General features: G+C 47.7%; 6 protein-coding genes across 6 annotated transcripts; 5 read left to right on the plus strand and 1 right to left on the minus strand.

The window, feature by feature from the left end:
• Nucleotides 1-1134: 1134 nt before the first annotated feature.
• PGRI_038060 (putative GPI-anchored cell surface glycoprotein) lies at nt 1135-2946 on the minus strand (the record flags this gene model as incomplete). Its single annotated transcript, XM_040791519.1, has 1 exon — nt 1135-2946. The coding sequence occupies one exon, from the start codon at nt 2944-2946 to the stop codon at nt 1135-1137; it is 1812 nt and encodes a 603-aa protein (XP_040645596.1).
• A 525-nt stretch (nt 2947-3471) lies between these two features.
• Nucleotides 3472-4503, plus strand: PGRI_038070 (putative oligosaccharyltransferase subunit ribophorin II; the record flags this gene model as incomplete). Its single annotated transcript, XM_040791520.1, has 4 exons — nt 3472-3617; nt 3674-3872; nt 3927-4211; nt 4264-4503. 4 exons carry the CDS (start codon nt 3472-3474, stop codon nt 4501-4503), a joined length of 870 nt encoding a protein of 289 aa, XP_040645597.1.
• An 816-nt stretch (nt 4504-5319) lies between these two features.
• Nucleotides 5320-6039, plus strand: PGRI_038080 (uncharacterized protein; the record flags this gene model as incomplete). Its single annotated transcript, XM_040791521.1, has 2 exons — nt 5320-5566; nt 5654-6039. The coding sequence occupies 2 exons, from the start codon at nt 5320-5322 to the stop codon at nt 6037-6039; spliced, it is 633 nt and encodes a 210-aa protein (XP_040645598.1).
• Nucleotides 6040-6991: 952 nt separating this feature from the next.
• PGRI_038090 (FMN-binding negative transcriptional regulator) lies at nt 6992-7774 on the plus strand (the record flags this gene model as incomplete). The annotated part of the gene is made up of 1 exon (XM_040791522.1): nt 6992-7774. The coding sequence occupies one exon, from the start codon at nt 6992-6994 to the stop codon at nt 7772-7774; it is 783 nt and encodes a 260-aa protein (XP_040645599.1).
• Nucleotides 7775-8999: 1225 nt separating this feature from the next.
• PGRI_038100 (Alkaline phosphatase-like, alpha/beta/alpha) lies at nt 9000-11737 on the plus strand (the record flags this gene model as incomplete). Its single annotated transcript, XM_040791523.1, has 3 exons — nt 9000-9253; nt 9337-9570; nt 9619-11737. The coding sequence occupies 3 exons, from the start codon at nt 9000-9002 to the stop codon at nt 11735-11737; spliced, it is 2607 nt and encodes an 868-aa protein (XP_040645600.1).
• Nucleotides 11738-14560: 2823 nt separating this feature from the next.
• Nucleotides 14561-15697, plus strand: PGRI_038110 (putative short chain dehydrogenase; the record flags this gene model as incomplete). The annotated part of the gene is made up of 3 exons (XM_040791524.1): nt 14561-14773; nt 14865-15200; nt 15386-15697. The coding sequence occupies 3 exons, from the start codon at nt 14561-14563 to the stop codon at nt 15695-15697; spliced, it is 861 nt and encodes a 286-aa protein (XP_040645601.1).
• Nucleotides 15698-17892: the final 2195 nt, after the last annotated feature.

The raw sequence follows: 17892 nt of genomic DNA on the forward strand, positions 1-17892 counted from the left end.
CTGATGTTCTGGGGTATAGAGTTCTACACAGTTCTGTTTACGAACAGTTTCATTTATCACATTTGATATACATGCTCTCAAGGTCACATATGCTAGGTGCCAATGCCATTGGTTGGCATATAGAAGTTTGAGCTTCTCAACTTAAGAAGAACAAGCCTGGTCTTTTTTTACTCCCACCTTTCAAGCTAGAACCCTAGGCTTCTTTTGCTCCATCAAATAGGCTTAGGTCAATTATACACTGAAAAGGTCCACGGGTATAGGCAAGCATAGTGATTAAGTATGCGGAGACCAATTATCTGTGAAGACAGAGTTGTTATCACATTTTGCTATAGTTATACCAATTTCCAAATAGACTACAAAGAATACAAGGAAGCTTTTTTACTATTGTTTTTGTGTGCCTTTTAGTGTTAGTGTAATAGAAGGATTGCATGATCATTGTACCTGACCTTGGCTCGTTACCAACGATCTTGCTGTCTAAAAGCGAACTTGATCAGCCGTCATCTATCACCCTTAGGTACCATACTCGAACTGTATGAGTTTTAAGTTGACGTACCATCTACGATCTTTTTAGCTCCACGTTTCGTCAGCTCTCTGTTTGGGGCTTTGCCAAAACAAGAGGCCATACAAATGGCATAGAGTGTCAGAATATTTTAAAATGAAAGTAAGTGATGAACCCTTCTTAGTTTTATAGGTTTAGTTGGCTAAATCTGAACTATCAAACTAATGTGATACCCTAGTCGCAAGTTATTTCTCAACCGATGTATATAGTAGCTATCACTTAGAACGTCACATAAAGTAAATGCATCTAGGATGTAAGGCAATAGTAATGGGAAAGTGAGTTGGATGTGAGTGAGATGTGAGGGCTATCTGCACTGTATTTCATATTTACCAGAGCTACATTTATAGAGACTACGAGGGTAAGAGATTACGAAGTAAAGCAATACGAGTGGACAACAAAGACAACTGAAAAATCTCACTATTCACCATGGTGAACTCCATGGTATGCTCCTGCGGTGCTAATCATACACGCTTGACGCCCGCTGGTAATCATACAAAAAAAAACTAAGAAACAGCGGCCGTATTCTGATAATCATCGCCCGGCCGTAGACGGGCGGAAAAACACTCATTCTGCCCTCACTGGGGCTTCACACCGCGACGGCGGCGGCGTTGCTTTTTGGTTAATGCGGGGGACGGCGCACGTGAGGGGGCGGGGGAGGAAGGGGACTGCACGGCGGGGGCATGCTTGGAAGCAGAGGCCTCATTCCCGGAGGTCTCAGTCTTTGCTTCCGGCTTCAAGGTCAACCGGAGCCGCTGCACCTTAGGTTTATCACCTTCGGTGGTAGCGGGGGTGACGGCGGCAGCCGGGGCTGAAGACTGGACCTTTGTCGCAGTAGTCGGAGGAGAAGTAAGAGAGGTGGAAGAAAGGGTAGGGGCAGGAGCGGTCTGGCGACGGCGACGCTGTGACTTGCGTGCACCAGTCTCGGGAGTGGCAACGGGATCAGCTGCAGTAGGCTGATCGGCGGCATCTGCAGCCGCGGTCTGACGGCGCTTTCGGCCACGGGTCTTCTTGGTGGCAGGGGCTGGCACAGGCATCCGAGCAAGAGCCATGGCCTTCTCTTCCTCCACGTTTTCAGTGACGAATGGGCTCGTCGCCTCGGAGGGGAGATTACGGTCTCCCATGAGTGGGGCGAAGCTGTGAGAGATATCGGCCTCGGCTTGCTGGGTAGTTCTGGCGCGCACCGGAGGGAAAGGAAGACCCCCGTACCCATAGGTATGAGGTGGGTAATAAGGGTGGCATTTTTCGGGGATCAGAGCAACCTCTTCGCCGCTGGAGTTGACATAGCCAGTCTGAATCCAGCCATCGCTGCTGACCTTGGTATCGGACTGCTTTTTGTAGCCCAGGATGCCTGGGGCGTTGGTGACTGCGGTAGGGGGAGTAGGAGAAGGGGCGATTTCAGGTGCTGGGGGTTCTTGGTTGATCATATCGACATCAACATCAACATCGCTCGGCGAGGTGGGCTTGGTGGTAGGAATCTCGGAGCCATATTTCTCTTCATCTTGGAGACGGAAGTATTCACTTCGCTGCTCCTCCCAGAACGCGGGGAAATCTAAAGGAAGGGTGAACTCAGGGCTTAGGGCCTTAACAGTCAAGTCATACAGTTTCTTGCCCGCCACTTTCGGGTCAATATCAAAACCGATCAGGATGGCGTTCTTTCGCATGTTCAAGTTGGTCATTCTCTTTGACTTTCGAGTTGTCTTCAGGTGTTTCTTCGAGACATTGTTCTTCACAACCTTGGTAGTCACGGGGGCAGGTGTTTCCACGGTCGGGGTAGACATATTCGTATTCTTGCGTCGAGTTCTCTTCTTACTTGACTCAAAAGACTCAAGGGCCCTTATGGTGGGCTTGCGAACCCGAGATGAGTTCCGCATGTCGGAAGCACTGGTAGGGCTCGAGGGACCGTCAACAGTTCCTTCGGATTCAATGCTGCCCATATACTGGTCAATCGCCCAGTTGCCAGTACTATCTGGAAAATCGATATCCGAAACTGCTTGCTTCGGCGTCTCAAGTGCAGCTGTTCGTCTTGTCCGTCGACTCCCCGGGTTGGTAGCCGGGGCTTCTAGGGCTGGAGTATGAACAGTTGAAAGACGTGACGGACGAGCCTGGAAGGTTCGCCGGCGTGAAGATGGTGTTTCTGGAGATGTCCCACGTGAGGTAGGACTTGGAACAGATGGGGTTGGAGTGTGGGTTGGAGTGTAAGAACGAATATTGATAGAATTGTCTGGGGGAGAGGCGGATGTAAGGTTCAACGTTTTGGCGGGCTGAACGCTCCCATTTGTACTTTTTGACGGGGGAGCAACTCGGGGCGAGCGCCGAGAAGGTGTCAATGTAGGCGCCTTATTGATGCGCGCAGGCATCGACTTACGCTGGCCCTTTTTGGGAGGCATCGTGAATTAAAGCTAAATGTCCCGGAATATGTCAGTATAATCTATTCATGCAAATACAATAGGCGGTAAATAGAGCGACTGAATGTACAATGGAAGACTAGATAATACCCCCAATAACAGGCAACTAGAGTGTGGGAATAAGAATATATGGGGATCATCATGTGAAGGGCCGACGTCAGAAGACCGCAGTGCGCGGAAAGGGAGAAGTTGGGAATTAGGGCCCGGCGTATAGGCGCAGAACTCACGGAATTAGAGGTACACCCATCCGCAGTTATTTTCTAAAGGGTTCGTAAACAAGCTCGCAAGGACTAGGTGGGTGTTGGAGTTGTATCTGTGGCAGACGAGGCGAAACAAAGTGATGGAAGATGTTGAGGTCAAGCAGAAAAGAAATTAGGGCTACGGTTGATCGGTGCTTATCGGCTTCACTTGTCCGCCTTATTCTGCAACTCCTCTATCCTCACATCATCTCCCCCAGCTCTCTACAGCTGTTTCCTGTTCTGTTTTCTTTTAGTTATTTTTTTCACAATGCATATGTGGCAGGCCACCGTTCTATTCTGCCTATTGGCTGCGGCTGCCTTGCCCGGCGCCGCTGCCACAGCTTGGGGCTTTACTGATGCCACCGTGGCCGTTCAACCAAAAGGTGCTGGTGTCAATGGAGGTTTCAAGGAAAAGTATGTATTTTGACCCAAATAGAGGTACATGAATCTAATTGACATATTCAAAATAGATTTGTTTCATCGAAGCCGCTCTCCAAGCCCGTCTCCCTTGTCGGTACCGATACCCTACGCGTCATTTTGACAGCCCAGGAAGACAGCTCCCCAAAGCGGCCAGACCAGGCTTTCCTTCTGCTTAAGGATGCCCAGACTGGATTGGATATCTCTTACCCTTTTAATGTCAAGGATAATGGCAAGTCAAGGGTAGAATTGGTATGCAACCCCCCGAAAATGACTTCCGCCGCGCAGCTAACACATGCCCTCCAGACCCAGAAAGACCTGCCGATACAATTCCTTTCCCTCTCCGATCCTGTTGATGCGCATATTGTTATTGGTGGCTTCGGAAGCTCTGATGCCTACGACAGCTCTGTATTCAAGTTGTCGATTGATCGTAACCCCGACGAGCCCGTGCCGACCGTTGAAACTCAGCGATACGGCAAGAAGCCCGAGATACACCATATCTTCAAGGAGTCTCCATCTAGTCCTCCAATTGCCATTACCCTGGCCTTTGTCGCCATGGTTTGCGCTACTATTCCCGCTCTTGCTGTCTTGGTAAGTCGATCTACTTGCCGTGCCAGTGACGTTGCTTATATATTGTATCTAGTGGCTCTTCCTCGGCGCCAACGTCAACCACCTACCCACTGCATTCAAGTCTGCTCCTCTCTCCCACACCATCTTCCTCGGATCTTTAGTTGGATTTGAGGGGATCTTCTTCCTCTACTATACCTCGTGGAACTTGTTCCAGGTCCTCCCCGCGATGGCTGCTGTCGGCGTGGTCGCATTTGTTAGTGGAAGCCGTGCGCTGGGTGAAGTGCAGGGCCGGCGTCTTGCTGGTCTCCGGTGAAATTTCGGAACATCCCTAAATTTATCTGCCGTGGTTCTGGTGGTCCTCTCACGGTGCTCCCAAACTGCCGTGCGGTATTAGATTCCAGTGGCATTGTATCTTAGCTGTGGCTGTACCCAGTATTTCTTTGAAAAATTACAGATTTCCCACTGAAGCTATCCTAGGAGACTGGCTAATCTTCGGACGTAATAATCTACAAGACGTCTAGAAAACGTCTAGAACATGGTTAGGTTGGAGGTCTCTAGTTACGCAGCCGCACCAACATGTGCTCCCGGTCAAGCTCATTTCAGTATTTAGCATGACATTTTTAGCCATGTTAGACAAGTATGTGATACTCTATCTTAATTAATCTTGCTACATAATTGATATTCCCAAGGAAGATGTTTGTTGACTATGTACATATTCTTTTGACGTCACAAGGTAGGGCACGTTTCAGCAGCATGAACGGTCATCGCCACTTACCGCTTTATTTACCGCCTAGGGGGACCCCAGAGATCCCGTTGTCTTCTCAACCGACACTGTAGTTATATATGGAAAGAGGGCTTATTCAGTATCCTAGAGTATCTCTACAATTTTTGCTTCTTTTTGAGACCATAAAAATGTATTAGTTCGTATGACTCGTATACTTCGGTTTATAGATCAGCCAAGAATTATTGACCGTTCTGCTGGCAAAAGACCGGAACGTACGCGGGTCGCAAAAACACGCTGTACGATAAGATCGAACGCCAAGGCGACCTCGGGACCTCCGCGCAAAGCTCCGCAAAAAGCTGCAACGTCTTCTGTCCACACTTCCAACTCCACAGCCTATCATTCTTAATGGGTTCCGCTGCTTCAAAGCCCGCCAAGTCAGCGGCTGGCGCAGCCGCACGGCGCCAATACCCCAAGCAGTCCGCCCCTCCACCGAGGCCGCGCAAAGCTCCGAAAGAAACCAAAGCAGCGTCCGCACCTACGCCTACTCCATCCAAGCCCAAGGCCAACCCCTCGCCTCCTCGGGCACCTGCGCCTCCATCTCAAGGTCCAACATATCACTCAAAGGAGAAAGCATCCGGCGTGAAGTCTGAGGGTGAGTACACCCGCCATGATTCTTTCAAGTCTCTCAAATGCAGCAAATTCAAGATCAGCAAAGAAACACTTACTAATGACTTTCTAGCCATTGATATGGATGGCCGAGACCCCGACTTCGCCGCCTCCCTCCGGTCAATAGGCCCCGTCAACCCATCACCTACATTCTCAAACTCAAGCACCGTCAACCGCCCCGCCTCAATGCAAACTGTCTTTCCACAAGCCTCCAACCCGGCGCTGCTAGTTGTTACTGCTCGACAACGTCTTACGGAGGCCGCGGACAGAGAAGCTGAGCACTTCGGTCGTGCGGGTCACCCGGGGAGATCGTTCCTGGATGCCCTGACTATCCAACAGGTGTTGACTATGCGGGATAAGCAGGGTATGCGTCGTGGAGACATTGAACGGTTCCTTGGGCTGAAGAAGGGGATCCTGGACCGGTTAGGAAAGGATGAGGTTGTGTCGCGCATTACATGATCTTCGTTCCCTACCCGAGTGAGCTGTTTTTTGTTTAGCGGTCTTTCCCCTAAAATATCGTTTATTTTTGGTGCATTTAGATTATGTTGGCATTATTATTCTTGGTTTTATCGACACTTTGTATAGTAATGTGGTTCAGTCATCCCAACTCATGATAATATCAAATTCTTTAGTTAGACTGGCTAGAATTGGCCCTTTCCAACTTTCCCTGTTGTCTCTCCACGGGGCGCGCTGTATAAAATTATAACAATCTGCTTCCCCGCGGCTGCCCCAAGGCGTGGATGTTATCACGCTGGGGTCAATCGTCCATGACAACTGCTTCTCTTGTAGGCAGGTCCAGGGCCGCACCCTTGGATATTCTCGGAATGCAGGCAGCTCTTTATGGGTCTTGAGAAAGCAGCTTGACGAGTTTTGCCCTGACGTGTATCTGTCGCGCGGCATGGGGTAAACTCTAGCAAGCCTGGGCAAGGAGTTCGGATTGTAGATCCACGTTCAGGTCCTGTCAAAGCCCAATACCACATTCCGGTCTTTGGCAAGCATGGCGGAACATCTTTCCGTTGCCGCTAAAGTCGTGGCTGGCGAAAGGTTGTAATGTGTCTAGTAGTGTTCCATTAGGAGATTAATTGCCTTAAATTGAGCAGGTTATTGTTGATGAATAGCATGCACTAACCCCGCGATGAAATTTGCAAGGTTCTACTGACAGAACGGGTAATATTTTTGAGTTAAACCTTAAATTGTATATTTTATGTGACTCTTATAAAAAGTGGTGATGGTTCGGCGCCGACTACCAATTACACCACTCGGATATGCAATGACTCAATGTGGGATCCGATCTAAATTACTTACAGATGGCGATAAACTGCTACTTATATCGTGTCTTCGTTGTTTAGAGTACTTTGAAATCTATTGAACATATTCGCCTCTCAATCCTCTCCGCCTAAGAGTCACAGTTATGTATCTCCGCGCTGTCCACGCCGAGGGGCAACTCCCCGTCCTCCAGCAATTCATTCGCGACAACCCACTCGGAATCCTAACAACGGCGATTAAATCCCCGATTTACTCATTCATCCAATCAAGCCACATCCCCTTCGTCCTCGATGTACCCCCGACCAAAGACGATGACACAATCCCGACCGGCATTCTGCGCGGCCACATGGCCAAGCAGAATCCACAAGCAAAGGCCCTGATGGAAGCCCTCGCCGAGCAAAACGCAGCAGGGAATAATAAACTCGAACTCGCGGACGAAGTCCTTATCCTCTTCAACGGCCCGCACCACCACTATGTGACGCCCAAATTCTATACAGAAACCAAACCGGTCTCCGGCAAGGTCGTCCCGACGTGGAACTACTCCGCTGTGCAAGCGTATGGCAAGATCAGTGTGTACTGCAACTCCAAGGCAGAGGAGACAGGTGCATTTTTGCAGACACAGATTGAAGATCTGTCGCGACAGTCTGAGACAGGCATTATGGGGTATACCGGGGGTGATAAGAAGAGCCCGTGGAAGGTCTCTGATGCACCGGTCAATTATGTGCAACTTTTGAAGAAGAACATCATTGGCATTGAGATTCGGATTGAGAGGCTGCAGGGGAAGTTTAAGATGAGTCAGGAGATGGGTGAGGGTGATCGGGAGGGGGTTGTGAAGGGGTTCGAGGATTTGGGGTCGGAGGTTGGGAATGGTATTGCTGCTTGTGTTAGGGAGCGCGCTGCTTTGAAGGATCAGCAGAAGTTGTCGTAGGTGAGTTGTTACAGTATAGAGAAGATCTGTATATAATCTGGCAGGTTGCCATTGCACATATAGTTGATGTGATCATGAGGGATGAGAAGCATGAGAAGCATGTCTAGATGAATAGTAACATCCACGGAACAGTCTGCGTTTAATTCAAACTTTGAATGTCTAAGCTTTCCAGATGCATAAGCACGGAGTGCATAAATACAGATGTACAGTTCTAGTACGTTTCACTTAAGCTTTTTTAATTTCTGTACTAATCACCTTGATACTACATCAAAAAAAAGGGCATTGCACGCTATGTTTTGATTCGCGAAGCTCGAGACTAGGTATTAATGTAATTTTGTTAATATTAGGATACAAGTGCCAACATTGAAGATACAGGTCGTACAGGTCTTTCTACAAGTCTCCTGCAGGATGTATTGCCAAGCATTTTCAAGGCAAATCCTGCGGAATCTCCAACCTCACCCCTAGATAGCCGATACGGGTATTGTATATTGCAAACTATTTATGAAACCCTCCCCACAAGATCTGAGAGACACGGGATCTCAAGATCGGATCGTCATTTCCCGATACATAGTAGCAATATAAATGGAAGTGGGGAGAGAACGGGAATCGTAAATCACCGTTCCCCGGATTTTATGCAGAAGCTCTCGAACATGTTCCCCCTTTTTAAAAGTTTGGAACCAGGAACCTTCGGACCCTTGGAACTCATTAGAAAGTCCCGCTTGTAATTGAATTACCCCCTTTTTTTTAGAACTGTTGTAACTTATTGTATTATTAGTTCTCTGTTTCACCGAAAGAGCGAATCATTGTGGAATAGTGTAATGCAGGGTCCACTTGGTGGCTACACAATTAGAGGCATAATAATGTTGGAACCTGTACAGCCGCTTTATGTCTCTCATCAGGTCCACTTGTATCCAAAACAGGTTGAAATGGTGCCATTTTAATATGGAGAATGAGGTTCTAGCGTAATAAAAAGAATGATGTAAATTTCAAACGATTGGAAAAAAAAGGAAAGAAACCGGAAAATAAGCATTTGGGGTATTTCGGAGCCTCTTTTTCTGAGTCGCGTGCACAGTTTCCTATCGCCTAATTAGTCTTGTTCTGTTATTCTGTTCACTCTTCCTTTTACTCCTCTCACCTTCTTGTCTCTGTTTACCATTTCAACTCTCCTTAATTTCTTCTCCTTACCAACTGCGCAATTCCAGTGTACAAATGAAATGATTCCAATATGTCCATCTTTGCCCTCTTACCAGCTTTGTCGCCCTTCCTTTTCTCTGCTCTCGTCGTGAGTGGCCTCGCCTCCAAGGCTTTACATATTGCGCTACACTTTCAGTCATTACCGTTTCTCTATTTCGTCCTCTACTCGCCTACCCTTATTCTTCCGGATGTCTTAGTTATCATCTTCGTGCGAGTCTTGTTACGCTTTCATACGCCAGAAAGTCGATGGCAATGGCTCTCGACTGGATTGGGAGGGGCACTGTCGTATGTTTACCCTCGAATACCCGAAGACCAAAATGGAGGACAAGACGAAATCTGCACAACATGATCTAACACTAATACTCCAGCTTGATCACATGGGGTGCTTCTTCTATCCAGTTTGGGTTCTTTATGCAGACCGGTGCCGAGGTCGCCTGGGCAGCTGGTGGTAGCTTCCTAAGCGATCCGGCGGCGATGAAAATTCTCCTCAGCGGTATCTCAACTGTGTCCGCTGCGGCCACCGTTCTAGGATTGGTGGCCTGGATGGTTCATTCGCATTTGTACAACATCACCGGTCTAGGCTTGCAGGCGATCCGAGACCTGTGCGTGGGGGGATTCAAAGCGCGTTATACATTAATTACCGCCCCTAGCAAGTCGTGCATGGCCTCGGTGGACCTCCGGTCGTTCCGCCGCATTATTCCCGCAGTCGCCGTTTGTGTCTCGCTCATTTTCTTGGAAATAACTAGGCCCGCTATACCATATGATCATATCTCCGGAGCTCTACCATTGACACTGCTCGACGCTTTCCAGAAAAAGACAGCGACGGTGGAAGGATGTCGCGAGCCCACCAGGCCATTCCCTCTGATGATCACGGACGATAATGGGGTGTCGCGTCCTCAATTCCAACCGGACTCGACGTTTGTGGAACAATGGTCACGAGCTACATGGCTTCCCGAAAATCCGCCCCGAGGATTCAGCCGCTGGGACCTCAGCCCGAGTGACCGTGCAGAGAAGGACAATCATTATTCTTTTGTTTGCGCTAGTGATCAGGGATTCTACGACCCGAAAAATGATCCGCTAATGATCACAAATTTGGGTGGCGAAATTTATGAGCCCCTCCAAAAGGCTTTCAAAGAGCACTCCGTTGAGGTCAACCACATAGTGCTATTAACACTCGAAAGTGGCCGCAAGGAACTTTTCCCCACACAGCAGGGTACCCCGTTGTTCGATGGCCTAGTCGCGTCTCATAAGAAGGAGAAAATCAACGAGGCCATTGATCGTCTGGTCACAATGACCCCGGTGGCTCAACAGCTGACAGGCGAGTACGCAACCGATAGCAAGGGGAAGAAGGTCGACTTGAGCCACTCTCCGTGGCAGAACCCGCCACAAGAAGGTATGGGAGGACTTAATGTCCGTGGTGCCATGACAGGTAGCTCCTTAACTTTCAAAAGTGTTTTGGGAAGTCACTGTGGTGTGAACCCTCTGCCGGTGGATCTGCTAGAGGAGTCTCTGCTAGAAATTTATCAGCCATGCTTGCCACAGATATTCGATCTGTTCAATCAAGGCAAGTCGCAATCGGAGCAGCGCCGGGAGAACTCTTCGGAGAGTAATTCTGCGGCTCTAAAGAACCCCTGGAAGTCTGTCTTCATGCAATCAATTACGGATGACTACGACCGTCAGGACGTGCTGAATGAAAACATGGGCTTTAAGCACAAGGTCGTCAAGAGTGATCTAGTATCACCGCAAGCGAAATACAAAGCTAAGGGCGAAGAGATCAACTACTTTGGCTATGCGGAGACTGAACTGCGACCATACGTGTTAGATCTATTCGAGGAAGCTGCAAATAACAAAACCCGCATGTTCTTTTCACATGTGACTAGCACGACCCATCACCCTTGGAGTACGCCAGAAGATTTCGAGAAAGAGCCATACATGAGCGACCAGGGGAACATCAACCACGACCTGATGAACAACTACCTGAATGCCGCCCGCTTCGTGGACAATTGGCTTGGGGACATTATGACCATGCTGGATCAAACGGGGATCGCCAACGAGACTCTAGTCGTTGTCGTTGGAGACCACGGCCAAGCCTTCGGCGAAGATAACAAGGACATGACCGGCACGTATGAGAATGGCCATATTAGCAACTTCCGTGTACCCTTGGTCTTCCACCATCCGCATATGCCTCGAGTGGACATCACCGCCAACGCAACCGCCCTCACCATCGTCCCCACTATTCTGGATCTGCTCGTGCAGTCGAACTCCTTGGACGAGCGTGACTCCGAGATCGCCTCTTCACTCCTCCCAGAGTATCAAGGCCAGTCTCTCCTACGTCCCTTCCTCTCTTCTATGGAGGAACCACACCACCGCCGTGACTCCCATCACCATCCCCACCCCGATGAGCATCCGGAGCACGAGCGAGAAGACACCCGGCACGGACCCCGGTCCCACCCAGCAGCCCCAGCCAAACGTCTTGTTTGGAATATCGGTCTGATCAACGCTGGTGGCTCGATGCTCTCCATCATGGCAGCCGATGTCCCATACCGTCTCATCCTTCCGCTGAAGGATGGATTCGAGTATACATTCACCCACCTAGGCGACGACCCCGGTGAAACCCACTTCACCAAGGCATGGACTCTTGAGGAGCTTATCGAAGAGGTCGAGCCTAAATATGGCGCTGAGTCCGCTGAGTGGCTCACGAACGCCGAGCTAGTTGGCAAGTGGTGGGTGAGTGAACAAAAACGCATTTGGGGTTACCGTGAAGCATAGTCATATGCTACCTCTGGAGACTCATCAAACTCAAAAATCAAACACGAACCCGACTTTGGTGATTGTTCTGTTTCACCTAACATCGCATTTCGCATCTCCTCCCTTTTCTTCTGATTTTGTCCCCTTTCACATCTCACGATATCTACATTTTCCTTGGAACCGGCGTCAATATGGAGTTTTATGTTTTCATTTATGTGTGAATGCTTGAGCTATCTCATCTTTGAGACATTCTCCCATTGTGGCTGAACAGCCCTTTTTCTTTTATTCTTGTGTGAATCTGCATATTATGCGATATCACGTTTGTGCTTTTCTATTTTCAGTTTCCGTCTCTTAATGTTACTCAGAACTGGATCTTGGCAACTGTATTTGTATGGAAACAGCGAGGACAGAGCATTGTACATAGCACCGAAGAAAACTTCGGCATCTTGAGGTGATTTTTGTTGCGCAACCTAGTGCATTGGATGGTTGTGTATTGGTCAGGTATTCTGGCTAATATGTCTAATCTACATAATCCCATTCGACTTGACTTCAGTTTCCCCAGAACAGTGTTGAGAGTTGTCATCAAGAATAGATGTACTCTGTAAGAGCAAGCCAGTCATTGGTGAGACTAATTTGCTTTTCCTACTCATGAGGTTATGATCATCGCGATCTACCTTGTACCAGTGGACGCATGCAGATGCTTATCCTTAACTTAGACCCTATATGTAGGGCTCGGCAGGACCCCCGCTTGATCCACCAAGTTTCTCCTGGGTACAAATGTTCGCATGGGATATCATGTAAGGCTAAGGTCAAGCTTTGAAGTCAATTTAGTGCTAAGTTTTGGGTGATTCCAAGGGACTTGATCTAACTGTGTACCATAATTTGGGAACAAATTGTACCTAAGTTGTTGTTCCCATCCCACACAGCTCTACTAACTTGTTTTCAACGTATATAGATGATCATGCCCACAGTAATCTATAATTATTTGAAATGATAGATAAATTCTTTAGCCTGCAGTACTTGTTATAGTACGAAATCCTCATGTACTGTAGCAAGAAATGAAAAGCGAGGGGAACATAGGGTGCAAGACAACGCTACACAGATCATTTTATAATACTACATACATGTAGTTAGGTAGCAAATATCTACACAAGTACTTGACTATGTCAAAGCTCATAGCCAAGACCGAAAAAGAAAGGGTCCGGCGGCAATTGAGAAACCCCCAACTGATGGGAATTTCCTTTCTTAGCCGACCACTTTTACACCGACAACATCGACCCGTGCATATGTACGGAGTATCCCACGAACAGTTCCTGCGGGTTGAAGCCCCGAGCCACTCGGGGCAGGTCCGAGAAGTGCACGACAGGGGGAAGAACCGGCCAGACCAGATTCTGACAAACAAAGAAAAAAAAAAAAGTGAAAGCACCGACAAATTCACCGATTTCCCCTTGCCAGCGTTTACCCGGAATCCAGAGTGTGGGGGTTTCGTCAGCCGTTTCGGGTACAAATAAGGTGGAAACGCGGCTTGCACACCGATAGAGAGGCTAGATCCAGGGATGTTAGCAAGATATCACGAGAACAGAAAAAGTGGAAACTTCGGAATCTCCCCATTGAGTAAGGAGTTGAAGATTCTGATGGTCAGGTGTCCCTTATGCAGGGTTATACTAAGATAAGCTATATGACCTTAATTCTATAGAAGAGAGAGTCTGGACTCTCCAGGGCTTTGCATTTCAACTAATTTTAGTTTATGTATCCCCCGCATACAATTCGTACAGAGTACAGACTTTCAGAACTGTTCTGCATGATTCAATTGAACTTGTACCAATGATTTTCACTGACTATATCCTAATTGGAAATGTAAGATTGTAATTTTTAAATTTTATGAAAAATCTTCAGATCCTAATATAGCAATTGACCAATGATTCTCTCTTCGCCCGGGCCGCCACCTTGGAGCCGGGGCGATCGGACAGGAACGAGACAGGAACGGATATCACACGCCATATGTACTGATGTGATTGGTAGAGATTCAATTGATCTGCAAATAGCCACCTGACCCCGGATAGTACATTGAAGCTTGGAAGATTTCTAGAAGACTCGGAGTCTCGGCAGCGTAAGATGTACGTGTAGTTTTCTTTCCCAGGTCACCTGGATATTTTCCCCCAAAACCAAGAAAGAAAAAAATAATGAGGTCAAAATTATTAGAGTGGCGTTGGGGGGTTCCCCGGGTTCTCTGTCCCCAGACGGCTTTCCTAAAACAGAAATCCGGCCCCATCCATCCCTTAGGTTCCGAACTATCGTGAATTCCATGTCTGGTGACTATTACTCCTGTTGAACTATCTCTAAAATTCGACATAGTTATTCAATATTATTGCTAGAAGAACAAATTTTGACAATGACAAGAGACAATGAAAAGAGAACACAAAAGTGGCAAATTCATTTCCTTGATCAATTGATATACATCCTTGTTCTATACAACTTGAATTATCATTCTATGCGCTAATCGAGTCTGTTTGTAGGGTTGCGTATGCCTCGCCACAGCCGTTTAGCCCACATTCCAGGTCTGGACCCAATCCGCTTGGCCCATGTCTGGATTTCCTGTTTCGGCCGGCTTTCAGTTTCTTTCTGCTCACGAGACACGTCTGGGGCGCTTTGATCTTGGTCCGGTTTGAACTTGTCGGTCAAAAGATATTTAAAGGAAGTTGATTCTCTGGTCCATGGTACTTCATCAACTGAATCATATTCTTTCTTCTTTATCTGTACACAAAACAATCAGGCTAATCAGCTTTGACGTCTTATAATATCCCTTCTATTATTACTCCCATCTAATATCTACTATATATCGCAATGTCTGTCTCCATCGAAACCACCACAGCTCCCACTGCTCCTATGACCGCCCAACCCGTCGTGATGGGTCAGAAGTCCAGAATGCCCGAGTTCAGTCTGGCTGGAAAGGTGGTGCTTGTTTCAGGTGCTGCTCGGGGTCTAGGATTGGTCCAAGCAGAGGCACTTTTGGAAGCCGGAGCGAAAGTATACGCACTCGACCGTCTGGAAGAACCGGTAAGTTTCTACATCCCTCGATTCTGGTTCATACAATCACGAGGTCTTTCCTTCATATGTCAGCAATGAACTAACAATCAATCAATTACAGGCCCCCGAGTTCGAGCAGATCCAGCAACGCGCAAAGGAGCTTGGCACCGAGTTGCACTACCGTCGTATTGACGTGCGTGACACAGAACTTCTGAACAGTGTCATCGAGACCATCGCCAATGATGAGGGCCGTATGGATGGCCTCGTCGCCGCAGCAGGTATCCAGCAGGAGACCCCAGCGCTCGAATACTCAGCCAAGGACAGCAACACCATGTTCGAGGTCAACGTCACGGGAGTGTTCATGACCTCCCAGGCTGTTGCTAAGCAAATGATTCGCTTTGGAAATGGAGGTAGCATCGCTATGATCGCCTCTATGAGCGGTACTGTCGCCAATCGAGTACGTTCCCACTCCCCTCCTTCGTCTTACCCTTCACCTTTTCCATCCCATTTCGCTTTCAAGTTGTCGGTATAGGCCTAGTGCCTCCCTGCCCAGACTGGAATTCTTTTATGGATTATTTCCCCCGCTTAATGCCACATCCCATTCTTCTACTTGGTCAACAATCTAACATATTTTCCCTACAGGGTCTTATTTGCCCCGCATATAACGCTAGCAAGGCTGCTGTCATCCAGCTCGCCCGCAACCTCGCTGCCGAATGGGGCGCTTACAACATCCGTGTCAACACCATTTCCCCTGGCTACATTGTCACCGCTATGGTTGAGAAGCTGTTCATCGAGTACCCCGAGCGCCGCACCCAGTGGCCCAAAGAGAACATGCTCGGCCGTCTCTCCCGACCGGAAGAGTACCGTGGCGCCGCCGTCTTCCTGCTCAGCGATGCTAGCAGCTTCATGACTGGAAGCGACCTGCGCATGGATGGAGGCCACGCCGCATGGTAGATTGATGGCTGTTGTTTAATTTTGCCTTTTCAATCAGTGCGCATGACCATCTTATTTGGTCTCTCATTGCATGGCGTTCTGCGTCTTCTTCTTTTGGGTCATGGGCCGGAAATAGCGTGTTTGGTTTTTTTGTTTGATTTTCATTGATAGCGATTCGCTTTGCGGATTTAAGATCCAAAGTTGGATGTGATGACGTTAGACTACAAATCGCTCGAATAATAATTGTTTCAACTCAACTGTTTCATCTCTGTAGAGTTTAGCTGCATGTAAATCTTAACCCACTTTGTTGAGATCGGCATTCAAATCTCATGGTCGAACGCAATGACATATATTTATTGTCATAGGTAGCCTTGTAGAGATTACCCGGCACCAAGAACCCGAATCTCGAAAACTTCCACGCAGAAATAACCGCGTACAGCCATCCAGTCGGAGCGTACCACATATTCAAAGCGAGGGAATTCACCACCTGACCTCCCGACAAGGGTGATCAACGAACTTAAGGTTCAATCCGAAGATGAAGTGTTAAGGATACTGTTGAAAAAACAATGCTAAATCTAGTAACCCGAAAATCAAGTATCGGTGATAAACTACGTGGCCATTGTAATCGTCATCAACACATCCAAGAAAAATCCAGATCTATTCAGCCGCCATGGAAACCAATCGACTGACATCAAGTCTGGGGAAGATGCGGAGAACTGGAACCAATCAGAGTTGATCGTGCTGGATGTTGATTGTTTGGTATCCAATGGGAATAGAGTTGGCAACCAATCATCTCGCGGTTGGTCATAGGGTGAATATTCCAAGGCTGGGCTTCTATAAGGGTAACTAATAACTAGTCATGCTCTTTGGTGATATTCTATACATAGTATCGTACATGGTATCTTGCATGCGCTGGTATGTTCGCTTGCTGGGATGCCTTAATTACCCGTTGGGTACCCAAACACCCCGGACTTATGCCCGTGTACTTGCAGCAAGGAGTCACCTGTGCTGACATATTTTGGACTTCTTGGAGCATGGGTGAAATACGGGTAGGTGCTGGGTGTTGACTCTCTAATTTGTCTAATGGCGATAGCTTAGCCTAAATAGGTAAGTGATCTCAAAGGCGCTTGCTTGGCCAAGTACTAGAGCAGGAAGAACTTGTTTTACAGTGAATATTGTGTGGACTTGAGCTGTTAGATCTATACATACCATAGGCCAAGGCAGGGCTGAGAAGATGAGCACGTCTCTGTGGCAAGTATTGCCATCTTGACTTGGCGTTCTAGCTCTGTTCTTCGGGGATTCTTTGCTGAAAATTTAGATATCTCATTGGTTGGTTGGTATCACATGCATAGTCTCGTTGGCTCTTTCAGGGTTCTCTCCCTTGCTGTGCGCTGTTATAATTTGCACCCCCTAAAGTCCGTGCCCTTTTTCGAGGAGCGCTCGAAGGGTCAGACGGTGAAAGTCACCGGGTGACTACAGTCTAATATTGGCGAGTAAAATCCGAGAACACTTTGGGTATAGTAGAGTATTCAGTATTCACCCTGCAACCTCCAAGCCCTATTTTTAACATCGTAGAACTTGCTAGGTGGGAAATATTAGATATCATATTGTCTCTAGTATAATTTGTGGCATACTAAACCACCTGATAGCTTTTATCTTGCAACTATGCGGCTCAGCCCTCCCTTCTTGTTCCAATTACAATGGTGTTACTTGAAAAGCGGTCACCCGTGGACACCTGCATGAAGAACGTATTATGGAATAATATTAGAGCAGACGAATTGAGGTGAATGGCATTGCTCTAACTCAATCTCAGAGAATGGTATCATAGAAGGCTATGCCAAAGACACATCGGAAGCAGGTATCAAGCTTTCTTACAAGCTTTACACTAATACGCCAGCTGAGGTCTATGCAATTGCTAACTATTACACTTCCTTAACTTCAATCTTGTTAAACCTCAGTTGACTCTCAATTGGATTCTCAATTGAATCTCACTTTCATCTCAATTGCCCAAAAGAGGTCTATGCTTGACCAAACCCCGATGTCTTACACCTTACTACAGTATCGGGGTCAATTTGAGCTCAGGAAAGTGTTGTGCAGAATACAATGCTTGCTCCATTGACTTCAGCCTTACATTTCCTTCTCTATATTGAGAAAGGGAGCATTCGGAGCTATTCTGTGACAAGGCTACAATAGCACCACAGGTTATACGGCACATG

This window comes from Penicillium griseofulvum (assembly GCF_001561935.1).
Source record: "Penicillium griseofulvum strain PG3 chromosome Unknown contig_86, whole genome shotgun sequence".
In the NCBI taxonomy this organism is placed as follows: Eukaryota; Fungi; Ascomycota; class Eurotiomycetes; order Eurotiales; family Aspergillaceae; genus Penicillium; species Penicillium griseofulvum.